Here is a 12287-nt window from a genome sequence, read left to right on the forward strand (position 1 = left end):
CCCATAGGGTGCTGTCTCCATAGCAAAACCAGGGTTCTCTCTATGATGTGTATTACATTAGCACCTTGAGTCCTCTGTGCTGGTGCTGGGGGGGAGCTCTGTTGAGCTGGGTGATGCAGGGAGAGCCCAGCTCGACTCCCAAGAGCTCAAGCAGAGATCCCCAAAGGTATTTAGGTGCCTAATTCCCATTGAAATCCATAGGAGTCAGGCACCTAAATACCTCTGAGGATCAGGGCCTTACAATCCAGCTGGATAACAGATAGGAAGAGAAACAGCAGGAGAGGGATTTACCCGACACCTGCAGGGCTTGTCATGCCAGTAGCTCGGAGCCCTGTACAAAGGAAGTCAGTATCGGTTTATAGGGAGAGAAACTGAGGCACAGAGTGGGGAAGGCACAGTCACCAGCAGGCCAGTGGCAAAGCTAATGGGTCGTCTCGATGATCACGTCAAAAGTTTTTTTTCTCCTGCTGATGACAGCTCATGGTAGGGCTACTCCCACCTTTTCATGTTCTCTGTGTCTATAAATATCTTCTTGCTGTATGTTCCGGTCTGTGCATCCGATGAAGTGGGCTGTAGCCCACGAAAGCTTATGCTCAAATAAATTTGTTTGTTAGTCTCTGAGGTGCCACAAGTCCTCCTGTTCTTTTTGCGGATACAGACTAACATGGCTGCTACTCTGAAAGCTGGGGATAGAACGCAGCTGTCCTGAGTCACCTTAACCACTGGGCCATGCTGCCTTATCACACCAGATGGGCCCAAGCTGAGAATTCCTGACTCAGAGTCCAACCCCCAGCCCTAGAACAGGGAGGTGTTTGAGGTCCTGTAGATCCTCCCCTTAGGCTGGGGAGGGGGGGGATCCTTTAGCAGTGGGCGGGCGGAAACCCAATAGGTAGAACAGGGAGGTGCTGGGGGTTGATTTGATCCATTTAGATCTCTAGCTGAGTTTGGATTATGTGCACCTGCAGTGGTGGGGCTGCTCAGAACCAACTTGCAGGAGGGGTTGGGGGGTGCTGCTTCGGACCCATCTCCCCCAACAGGAGCTTCTATAGGTGCAGCGTGATCCCTCGTGGAGTTTTCAAAAGCAGGCAAAGCACCTAACTCTCCTTGAAGCAAATGGAAACAAGCCACCTAAACCCCTGCTCCCCCAGGCCCTCTGCTTTCAAGCCTGCTGCAGGGGATGCCGAGTCCGGCTCCACCCCTGCCAGCTTTCCACTAATGATGTGAATACATTAACCCTGCTCCCCCGCTCAGCCCCCGATTGATGGGATGGGAGTCAGCTGCAGCCCCCTGGGAGGCTGAGAGTATAAAGATGGCAGCTCAGCAACAAACTGAGGGGCTATAGGGTATTCCAGGCAGAGGGAGGGGTGCTGCAAAACCCCAACCCCATGGCTGAAGCAAGGCTGCAGGAGGAGGTGGCTGGGGGAAGCAGCACCTCCCTTGGGGTTGCTTTGGCCTCTGTCCGCTTTACCTGCCCCCACAAGGAGTGTGGTGCTGTGTTTGGCAAGGAGAGGCGGCTGCAGAAGCATCTTGCTGTGCATGTGCAGGAGGTAAGAGGGGGATCCCCTCCCCCCTGGGAAGGTGGGGAGAGGGCTGCCCTGCTCAGTGGTTCCCAAGAGCCTGTTACCTGGGCTCCTTGTGGCAAGGAGCCCTGGAGCTGCCTGAGTCAGCCCATGGCTGACCTGTCTGAGCAGGTGGGTTGGCTGCTTCTCTTCATCCTAGAAGTAAGAAAGATCTAGGCAGGTGGAGGAGCTGTCTCAGAATGGGACTGGGGGGTGGGGGGACAAGCTGATTAACCCTTTGTAAGCCTGGGCTGTTGCACTCCTGAGTAGCAAAGCCATGGTTGGATGACCCCCAGTGCCTGGCTACCAGCCCTCCTGCATTGGGTGTCTTGTCTCAGCCACATGTTGGTCTGGGACTTCTTTCATCCCCCCCACCTCAATCATTGTAACGCTGTACGTGGCCTGTCCCTGAGTGTGAAGGGGCCGGGGAGGCTGGCGCGGTCCCTCACCAAGGCATCTCTCTGCAGACGGCTCCGCTGAGTGACCAGGACGGCCGTGGCAAGGGATTCCGCCGCAGAAGCTCCCTGCAGACGCCCAAGCTGCAGCAGGGTGATGCCAGGCTGAACAGGTAGGGCAGGGGGATGGTGGCTTGTCCTTTCTCTCTCCTCCCTCCTGTTGATCAGGCCCCCCAAGGGGGTCTAATGGGCCTTGGTGATGCCTAGTGGGGCTCTCAGAGCAGGAATGAGCCTGTCATTGCTGGTGAGCCCCCTGGGGAGGGGAGCAGGAGGTTGGATTGCCCTGGTGCCATGTGAGATCTGGGCCCCATGGTGCCAGGTGCTGCGCTCCCACATAGTGGGAGAATCCCTGCCCTGGAGGGGATAAGTGTAAATGACAAGACTGACAAAGGTGGAAGAGGGAAACGGAGGCACACAATGGGGAAGGGAGTTGCCTGAGGTCATGCAGCAGCTCAGTGGCAGACCTGGGAGTAGAACATGGTCTCCTGACTCCCTGTCCAGTGCCCTACCCACTAGGCTGGGCTGCCTGCCACTGACCTGGCCAGGCTGTGGGCTGAGCTAGTACCCAGAACACCCTCCCGACCTATCCCTGCCTTGTGTTAACTACACACCCCTTTCCTTTGGCTAACTGGCCTGGGCTGTGCTAAGCTGGGTTCATGCCAGCTGGCTTGGTGCTAACACCTGTCTATCAGCTGTGTCTCCACATTTCTCCAGCTGCTTGGATGCGGACTGCAAATCTGCCTTGGTGCCCAAGAACCATCTGCCAAAGCACTGCAGGGCCCAGCATGGTGCAGAGAAGTCCTTCCAGGTAGTAGATGCTGGTGGCAAGGTGTTAATGAGGTGGGGTCAGGGAGAACCGCTGAGTAGTGGGGGGGAGGTGTTCTGGTCACAGGTGGCTCCAATGGGCTCTTGGACTCTGACTCCTGTCAGGTCTGAGATGTGCAGTGCTGATGCCTGGGCCATCCCTTTCACTCTAGGGGCCTGGAGGGCCATTGCCCTGGTAGCCCAGATAGCCCCCTAGGCACAAGGTGTGATGCCAATGAAGTCCCTTCTCTGGGCTTACTCCCCTTCTCCTAACAGTGAGTGGGAGCAGCACCTGTGGGGTGGGGCTTCATCTGCTGGGTGACCCTGATGGGGTGTGAGCCTTGGCAGTGGGAGCTACCCCAGGGGAGAGGGGGTGGGGATCATCCCAGTGCCCCTCTCCTGGTGCATGGGTCTTGGGGGGGCGGACCTCAGCACTAGCCAAGCTGTGAACAGTGGGACTTGGGGGCAGGACTGGGTTCTGGGTCTCCTGAGGCTGGGGGAGTCTGTTCCCCCTGTGAACACACGAGGGCGCCAGAGGTCATGGCTCTGGCTGCACTGTAAGATGCCAAGGGAAGGCTCTGCAGAAAAGGCCCCTGGCAGGAGTGTGAAATGCTCCTCCCCAGAGGCCATCCAGTAGGCCTGGAGAATTGATTCCCCTCTGCCCTTCCAGGGCCAGCGAGCCTGGCTTGTTACCCCTGCCTAGCCCAGCATGGGCCGGAGCCGCGGGTCTGTTCTCTGACCCTGCCTGGCCTTGCAGCCTGTCGGCATTTGCAGGGCCACTGGTCGGCTCAAACTGCCTGAAAATGGCTAGTGGAGAGAGGAGAAATTCTCCCCGCTGTGCTGGCTGCTCTAAACGGCACTGGCAGATGTTTGATTCCCTGCTGCAAATGTTGACAGGCTCCTGTTAAACTGCTCAGAGCTCCCTGATCAACCCCTGGGGCATCCATGCTGCTAACACCCTTCCAGAGCCACCCAGACCTGCTTGGTCTGGTGCATGAGAGACCCTGGGCTGGGGAGCACTGGGAGGCTGGAGGGGAGGGGGATTGAAGTGCATCATGGGGGTACTGGGTCTGGCTGACTTGTCTGTCCTGCCCCTCCAGTGCAGCTACCAAGGCTGTGAAAGCACCTTCAGGAAAAAGAAGGCCCTCCGGGCCCATTGGACCGAGCACACCACAGTGCTGCCGTTTGTGTGAGTGTCTCCTGTGCCCCTCAGGTTGGGGGTGGCTGGTGACAGGAGACTCCCCCTGGCTTCAAGCACCTCCCAACGCAAGAGGCTGGCTGAGCTGGCCTGTGCCAATGGCTGCTGAGTGCCAAGGATTTGCCATATCTGGTATTGGGCGCTGTCCCGGGCCGGATACTGAAGCTGGCTGGACCACTGGCCTTCTCCAGCATGGCACAGCCTATCCACTGGCCTTTCCCCTTCCCAATTCACTGCCACCCATTGGCTGGGTCTCTGGCTTAGCCTGGGACGTGTCCTTTCAGACACAGGGAGAGCCCTGCCCCCTCCCCTCACGAGTGGGGTGTGCTTTGTTCAGGTGCCAGGAGCCCGGCTGCACCATGAAGTTTGCCAGCGCTGCCAAGAGGAAAGCTCACCAGAGGAAACATGCTGGTGAGCGGCTTTGCCTGGAGTGGGTGGGGGAATGTTGGGGACCTGCTGAATGGGAGGCTGTGGTTGCTGGCTTGACTGTCTGTGGCTCCCTGTCCACTGTGGACCTTTGCCACCAGCTTGCCCAGGCTGGGATGGGGACATCCCTGCCAGCTCCTGCTTCTCACTGGCGCAGCCACCCCCTGGCTGCAGGGTGGCAGTGCCTGGAGAACTAGCACCGGGCTGAACTCCATGGTGGGAGGTGCCCTGCTGGAGTGTGGCTCTGAGCACAGGGCACCAGTGCCGCAAGCCAGGCTCAGCAGCCACCTGGAAACTCCTGGGGTGGCTCCTTCCAGCCCAGTTCAGCATCTCTCGGCACATGCTGATCCTCCTCCATGTCAATCTTCCAGGATACCTGTGCCCCAAGCAGGACTGCGGGACTGTCTCCTCCACCTGGACGGAGCGTCAGAAACACCTGCAGCAGCATCCTGGTAAGGCAGGTGTGTAGGGGAGCCCTTCCCCACAAGCAATCTGGGTACTGGATACCAGTCTGCCTGCATTTCCCTGGGCAAGCACTGAATGGGTGGCATCCCAAACCAATCACTTGTTTGTAATATTAGTAGGCCGGGAGGTCACCTTCCCAGCCCCTGCAGGTGGTGGGGAGGTCTCCCTTCTCCATGCAGTGTGACTTGAGAAGCTCAGGGCTTCCTTTCTCTCCTAATCAAGGTCTCCCTTTCTCTGGGCATCACCCGTAGGGGTGGGGGCCATGAGTAGCTTGTGGGGGTGACTCATAGTGGACCCAAATGATGGGGGACCTGGTGGTAGGTCAAACCCCAGTGTCCTGCTGACCATCAGTCCTGGACGGTCTGTCTGCACCTGGCATCCTTGTACCGTGTTCTCCTGGTGGGGCTTCCACTTCGCTTTGGAGGCTGGTGCTAAGAGCGGGATTGGCCGCCTCCCCCAGGCAAGCAGAGACCATTAGTCACAGCAGGGCAGACTTAGGACTCAGTCAACCTGCCCATCCTCTTCTGACCTGTGGCCCTCCTGGGGTAGGTGAGGGCTTTCAGCTGCTGCCTCTGCCCTGCCTTGGCCCCCAGGGAATCCAGAGCCCCATCGGATATTGGTTCCACTGGCCTGGGGCAGTCCTGTGTCACTCCAGCCAGTAGAACTTGTCCCATCAGAGATGGGCTCCAACCATCCCTCAACTCCCAAGTAACTTCTGCTGAGAGTGAGCTGGAATTGGTCACCCTCTCCCTGCACCTCCTCTCTGGGGAGGGGGTGGGGGTATGAATCCCTAGAACTCCCAGGAAGCACCAGGGTGATGGGGTGTTTGGTTCTGTCTGGGAGCTCAGCCTGTGCTCTCCCACCCAGTGGAGTACAAGTGCCAGCTGTGTCCGAAGAGCTTTAAGAAGCCGGGCGGCCTGCGGCGGCACAAGTCCTTCCACAGCCAGCAGAAGCGGGCACTGACGAAGCCAACGTGGGCGTGCCCCAAAGCTGACTGCCAGGCCTCTTTCACCACCATCTTCAACCTGGAGAGCCACATCCGGAAGGTGCATCTGCAGCTGCTGAAATATCGTTGCTACTTCACTGGCTGCGAGAAGGCCTTTGCCATGCGGGTAAGGAAGCAGCGGGGTCTCTAGGCACTGGGGGTGGGGGGCACGGGGCATAGAGCTGGATGGTGGGGGGGCTGTGGGGCATAGAGCTGGCTCTAGGCATTTCTACTAGCTACAGCAGAATGGTTTGTATATGGAGCTGGTGGAAAATGGGCTTTTTTCCATGGGAAAGTTCTAGGAAGTTTTTTTTTTTTTTTTTTTTTTTCAAAAAATCAAAAAACAAATAAACCTAATGGGAAATGTGATAATGCCTCAGTAGGAGTTGTGTCTCTCATGCTCATGCTCCTATTGGTCTCTATAGGCAGGGCTCCTGACTACACTTCATGACATGATGCTTCCCCCCCCTCAGATTAGGGGAGCAGTTGCCTCATGGGAGATGTAGTTCAGCAGGTGACCCTGGCCCATAGTGGAGACAGGGATCAGGAGGAAATAGAACTAAAACTCCCATGAGGCACTGCACTAGACTATCCAGTCTCCCCTAAAGTATTTGAATGGGGGGGGGGTCTCTAAGTGGGGTGAGCAGGGGTCTGTGCTGGGTGACTGACTCACTCTTTCCTGGGCAGGAGAGTCTAATCCGGCACCTGACAGTCCATGACCCCACAAAGAAGAAAATGAAGGTAACTGGCCTATGCCAGAGTGGGTCAGTCACGGGCCCTTCCTGAAGTAGCAAAATCTCACTTAAGCTGGGGTCTGGTCCCAAACAGGAGGGGGGCCTCCATCCTTCTACCCCAGTGGGGAAGTGGGGTGTGACCCCCCCCATTGCTCAAACATGGTTAGCTGGGAAAGACCCTCTAGCATCAAACCACCATCGGAGCTGCCACAGGGGGCATCTGCCCTGAGCACTCTGGGGCTGCAGCTCCACTGGCAGCACTTGCAGTAGAAGCTTGTTGGGGAGAGGCAGGGGTTGCAGAGGGTGGGGGGTGTGGCTGAGCTGGGGAGCAGGGCCTGGGGTGGGGAGCCCCTGAGGCCTGAGGGGGAACAAGGCCCTGATCCCCACTAATCTCTCTGCAGCCCCAGCGCTGCCGGCCCAGCAGGAAGAACCAGCAGCGGCTGGGCGCCCGGCGGCGGGTGCTAGTGGAGGAGAACCTGAGCCGGCTCTTCAGCCAGAAGCTCTACGTGCGGCTCAAGCGCAGCCGGTCAGGCTTCCCGGCGAGGGAGGACGGCCCCGGGCGCCTGGGCCACATGCTGCTCCTGCGGGTCAAGGCCAAGCTGGAGAGCGACCTGTCGGGGCTCTTCAACGAGCGCCCCGGCCGCCATGCTGTGGAGCCCGAGGTGAACCTCAGCGCCCTCTTCCAGCTGCCCCCGGCCACCGGGCCACAGGGGGCGGCTTAGAGCCAACATCCCACCTGGCCCGGCACTGAGCAGGGGGCCTGGAGCTCACAGGCTGGGCCATACGCAGCTTTTGGCTGGTATTTGCTTTAGCTCTTAATCCCCTCCTGGAATGGGTGGAGGGGGAAGCTCCCTGGGGCAGGAAGGAACTGGCCCAGCCGGGCAAACAAACCTCCCCTTTATGTTGAGTTTTTCCCCCTGGTAGAGGGTCTCTTGAGTTTAAGCAGGGGGCAGGGCTGTCCCCAACCCCAGTGAGTGTGTGGGGTTCTTCCTGCGAGGACGGGCTGGGTTTGGGGGGTGCCTGGCCTGTGCCCACCTGCAGGTGTGACGGGTGGGCCAAGCGCTTCCAGCTGGTGCTGCTGTGGGCAATAAACGCTTGCTGGAAAGCTGAGCCCTTGTCTCCTCTGGTCTTTCCTCCTCTTACCCCCCCAGGGCCTGGTGGGGTGGCACCAGGTGCTAACCACACCCCCAGCTGTGTTCCTAGGGCTGGGGGGTTGCCTTGGGCTCTTCCTGGGCAGTGTTACCAGGAGCTGCTATGGATAGAGCCAGCCCCAAACCCTGGGGAGGGGGGTGGTCGTGGAGCAGAGCTAGAACCTGCAGCCATTTCTGGTCAATGGTACAGACTGACCTCTCCTGCCACTCCCCTGCACCTCCCCAGCCTCTGGGGGGGGGGGGGGTCTCCAGCTCCACCCTCTGAGGAGGCAGGGGCCATGCTGCACAGGTAAAGCCCCCTATAGGTCACCCAGGGGAAGTGGGACCCTATGCTGGGGCAGGGGGTAGCTCCCGGGGCAGGGGCTCTGGGGGTAGGGAGTGGCTGGCAGGCTGGCTGCTGCAGCTGCACAGTGGAGTGGCAGTGAGGGTGTGGATGGTGGTGGATCCAGCTGTGACACACCATGAAGCAAGACCTCTCCTGCCTGTCCAGTGCCATGTACGGGTCCTGGGGAGTGGGATTCTGCAATCGGGGGGGGGGGGGGGAACAGCCCCTGGCTGCAGCATGGGTGAGCTGTCTCATGCCACCTCCTGTGCCCGCTCTGGTGCATGGAGCCAGGCACAGATACAGGCCGGCTTGGGGAGGAGGGGAGCTGAAGTGGGTAGTCCCTGGAGTGCCCAGCAAACAGCTCTGTCCTAAATGCTCATTTGCTGAGCAGTGAGTAGGATCAGCTGAGTTGGCAGGAAGGGGGGAGGGGTGGGATGCCCAGCATTGCTCTGCAGCTGGGGAGGGCCGAGTGCATTGCAGGAGCCTGATGCTGAATGATGCCCCCATGCTCGGGCTTGGACAGAGCCTTCCCTGGGAGCCCCTTCGAGCTCTCCCCTCCCTGGCCTAGCCCAGGACTCCCCCTCACTGGGCACTGCAAGGGGGGGCCAGGCTGGCATCTTTGATGTGAACATGGAGCCCCATTAAGCTGGGGCTCGGCCCCACAGGGCAGCCGAGCTGAGGGGCCCAGGGAAGGACTCAGCGCTGCCTTGAGGAGGTGCCTGTGGGGCATTGTTGCTCCTGCTGTAGCAAGGGTCTGCGATCCGGCTTGTGCTGCTCTGGCTGCAGGGCAGCCTCCTGCCTGCTCCAGCACAGAGGGGTCCGGCGCCAGGGGGACAGTAGGTGTAGGCTGAGTTCTCCCCCCACCCCCGCTCCCTGGAGCAAGAGGCAGTGGGCACATCCCCCTGAGCCCTGGTCCATTCGCTCCCCTTGCCTGCCCTCCCCAGAGTCCCCAAGGCAGGTGACTCAGTGCAGTGGGGGTGGCTGCCTCTGACTCAGCTCTGGCAGGGAGGGGACCTGACCTCCATCTGGGGCCAGGAGGCTGCTGCAGCAAGAGGCCCAGCTGCTCTGCAGTATCTGGGCACTGCTCTTCTTCCCGTCCCCTTGGCAGGGGACAAAGTGCTACCCCTAGGGTGAGACTCCCCCCCCCAGCAGAGAGCAAGTGGGGAAATCAGGACACTTTGGGGGGAGGCAGGGGCGTGTATAGGTGCCTCTATGAGGTTGTCTGGTCACTCTAGGAGGTCTTCTCCCCCCTCCCCTGGTACAGCTCACAGCTGCAGAAGTGCAGAGCTGATGCTCCTCCAGCCTGACCCACAGCTGTGCCCTCTAGTATTCCAGCATGGGGCTGTCCCCTACCCCCTGCTCTTAGCAAGTGCCTGCTCTCAGCTTGGAGCTGGGCCCCAGGGCTTTGGACGGATGTGAATTGGCCCATGGGCTTGTGTCAGGGAAGTATTCCCCATGGCAGTGCCCAGCCTGAGGGGGCAGTACTGGGGAGGGTGTTGCATGCTTCTAGAGGCACCGATCCAACCTCACAACACTCCATGGGGGGCTGGATACACAGAAATGGCTTCCCTTCAGTGCTGAAACGCAGCCCCCTCTGGGCTGGAGCAGGGCAGCTTGCAAACAGTGCACAACAATGGTGCCTGGCTGTTTGGGACAGGAAGTGAAGAATGGCCATATCTGGTGGGTGGGGGTTTGGGGGCAGGGCTTGCAGTGGAATGGGGGTGGGGTGTGACAGGATGGAAGGGGCTGGTAGTGTCAGTGCAGGGAAAGGGTGAATGCCAAGCACCTGCTCTCCTTACAGCCTGGACACACACCAGCAGAAAGAGCTGGGGGAGGGGGATAAGAGGCTGGGGACTTGAGGGGGGAGTATGGGGGCAAGGGTACTGTGAGAGGGGGATGGAGAGGGAGCTAGGTTGGGGACCAGGGAGGCTGTGCATGAGAGACGAGCACTTGTCTGTCAGGGGCTGGTATGCAGGTGTGGTTTGAGAGTGTGGGGGAGGCTGGGGAGGGTGCATAGGGGGCTGGGGCAGTGAGAGGTGTGTGGGGAGGATGTGGTGGGGCTGGGGTGTGCATGGGAGATGGGGGGGTACAAGGGGGCCTGGGGGTTGCAGTGGGCATGGCAGGGTGCATGGGAGATTGGGGTGTGTGTGCGCATATGGCTGGCTAGGGGTGCAGGGGACCCTGGGGGTTGCAGTGTGCATGGCAGGGTGCATGAGGAGCTGTGGGGTGCATGGGAGATGGGGGTGGTACAAGGGGCTTGGCAGGGTGCATGAGGAGCTGTGGGGTGCAGGGGGCCCTGGGGGTTGCAGTGGGCATGGCAGGGTGCATGGGAGATTGGGGGGTGTGTGTGCATATGGCTGGCTAGGGGTGCAGGGGGCCCTGGGGGTTGCAGGGTGCATGAGGAGCTGAGGGGTGCATGCTGTGTAGCAACACCTCTGCCCTGTTCACTGGTCTCGGTGGCTCCCCCGGGCAATGGTGCGGGGGGAGGGGGGAGGGCTGGAGCTGCTTTCTGGGCACATCCACACACATACCCCCCCCCCCCGGTGTCAGGGAAGTGCTGCTCTCTCCTGTGATGGGCAGCACTTGGCAGGAGCCGGGGCAGCTCCGAGGGGGGGGCCGCACTTTGCAACTAATGCAAATGGGCCTGGCATTTGCCTAGTGGTTTGGAAACGGTCCCGCCCTCCCTCGCTCTGGCACCTTCCCAGCTCTGGCTTTAGGGGCTGCGGGGCCGGCTTGCCATTTAACCCTTCGCTGGTGCCATGCTCCAGCCGGGCGAGGATCGAGGTGCGTTGGCTGGGCGGGGCCGGGGCTGCCACTGGCAGGCAGCAGGGTGTCTCGCCTCAGCCCTGACGGGCGGCTGCGCAGCCCTGCGGGGTTGGTGTGAGGAAACGGGGCTGAGCCCACTGGCTTCACTCCACTTGTGCCTCTAAGGGCACGTCTACACGGCAGCTGCGTGTGGGCGTCCCACCTGACCTAGCACCTGAGAACCAACCTCCCCAGCCCCCTGGGTACATGTGCAGCCAGGTAGCCCAACCTGCTGCCCGGGGTTCTGCTGCCATTTTTAGCCCGCCAGCGCGTCTGCCCGGTGTGGACGGCTCCTAGGAGCCAACACCAAATCCATAGGGCAAGCGCATAACTCCAAACAACCCTCATACCCTTCCCGTGGCCACGTACAACGCCTAGCACACAGGGGTCCTGTGGGCCCTACAGTAATACAAAGAGTAACAACACTCAGCATGGGGGGGTGTTTTGCCCCTCTCAGAAGCCCCTGCCCTCGGTGAGCAAACGGAGAGGCTCTGGGCAGAAGAGAATTCGCTCCCGAGCCCCATTATGCAAAGGCAGGTGATCCGGGCAGGCCCCTGTGCGCCGTATGGAGTGGAACACGCTGCAATTACTCCAGCCTTTGTTTGCTTTCACGGTCGGATTCTTTTTCCTTTTAAAGGCGGCGCCTGCTGGGAATTGGACGCTTTCAGGTGGTTGTTATGGCTTTTAAAGTGGTTTTGCCCAGCTCCGGGCGTTTGCTGCTGCGGGCCGGGATCAGGGCTGAACTCGGGAGCAGGACGGGCCCCGGAGAGTCCTTGGGTGGGGAGAGCGCCAAGGAAAACCTCTCCCGGCAGTCAGCGCTGGCCCCAGTGCAGGGGGCTCAGTAGGGGGCGCTCTCCCCTGGCAGTCAGTGCTGGCCCCAGTGCAGGGGGCTCAGTAGGGGGCGCTCTCCCCTGGCAGTCAGCGCGGGCCCTAAGGCCAGTGCTGTGCTGAGGGAAAGGGGGGTCACCACTTGCCCCAGTGGGGTGCTAGGGGGCGCTGTGCTGCAGGGAGCAGGTTAGGGGCTCGCTCCCCTCCCAGTCAGTGGTGGCTTGTGGGGCCGAGGTGCCAAAGAGCCAGGGGGGCTGTCTCCATCCGGGGCCCTTTCCAGGCTGGTGCTGGGAGGAGGGGGTACAGCCCTGCCCTATGGATAAGCCCCCCCCCCCATGAGGGCAGGGGTTGTCACCACCCCCAGGGCTCCCCCCTCTGAGCCCAGCACGAGGCTGAGATTTCTGTTCCCATCCCCTGGCTGGAGCCCAGCCCAGATGTGCATGTCCATGCCTGGCCGGAGCCCTGAGTGTGATCCATCCTGACAGCTCGGGACGCTTCCCAGCTGCCCCCAGGTAAGAGCCGGGCCTCAGCACAGCACAGAGCCCTGGCCAA

The 12287-nt window shown here is 60.5% G+C and overlaps 1 protein-coding gene across 3 annotated transcripts; it reads left to right on the forward strand.

Moving 5' to 3' along the window:
• The first annotated feature begins 122 nt into the window (after nt 1–122).
• On the forward strand, nt 123–8060 carry LOC120392015 (P43 5S RNA-binding protein-like). 3 transcript variants are annotated; one of them, XM_039516290.1, is made up of 9 exons: nt 123–483; nt 2027–2127; nt 2729–2822; nt 3919–4007; nt 4354–4427; nt 4814–4903; nt 5775–6019; nt 6580–6633; nt 7028–8060. In XM_039516290.1, the coding sequence occupies exons 1-9, from the start codon at nt 481–483 to the stop codon at nt 7346–7348; spliced, it is 1071 nt and encodes a 356-aa protein (XP_039372224.1). In that variant the 5' UTR covers nt 123–480; the 3' UTR covers nt 7349–8060. The 3 variants fall into 3 exon arrangements, with proteins under 3 accessions (XP_039372224.1, XP_039372222.1, XP_039372223.1); XM_039516288.1 differs by lacking the exon at nt 123–483 and adding an exon at nt 1309–1547; XM_039516289.1 differs by lacking the exon at nt 123–483 and adding an exon at nt 1309–1547 and having other exon boundaries at nt 4814–4894.
• The last annotated feature ends 4227 nt before the right edge of the window (nt 8061–12287 follow it).

This window comes from Mauremys reevesii, linkage group 27, assembly GCF_016161935.1.
Source record: "Mauremys reevesii isolate NIE-2019 linkage group 27, ASM1616193v1, whole genome shotgun sequence".
In the NCBI taxonomy this organism is placed as follows: Eukaryota; Metazoa; Chordata; order Testudines; family Geoemydidae; genus Mauremys; species Mauremys reevesii.

Excerpts from the sequence above, each read along its gene's own strand:
- LOC120392015 (XM_039516288.1), top strand. The coding sequence starts at position 1,386 with ATGGCTGAAGCAAGGCTGCAGGAGGAGGTGGCTGGGGGAAGCAGCACC. Across the intron at positions 6,020-6,579 it reads AGAAGGCCTTTGCCATGCGG|GAGAGTCTAATCCGGCACCT; the intron begins GTAAGGAAGCAG and ends TTTCCTGGGCAG. Across the intron at positions 6,634-7,027 it reads CCACAAAGAAGAAAATGAAG|CCCCAGCGCTGCCGGCCCAG; the intron begins GTAACTGGCCTA and ends ATCTCTCTGCAG.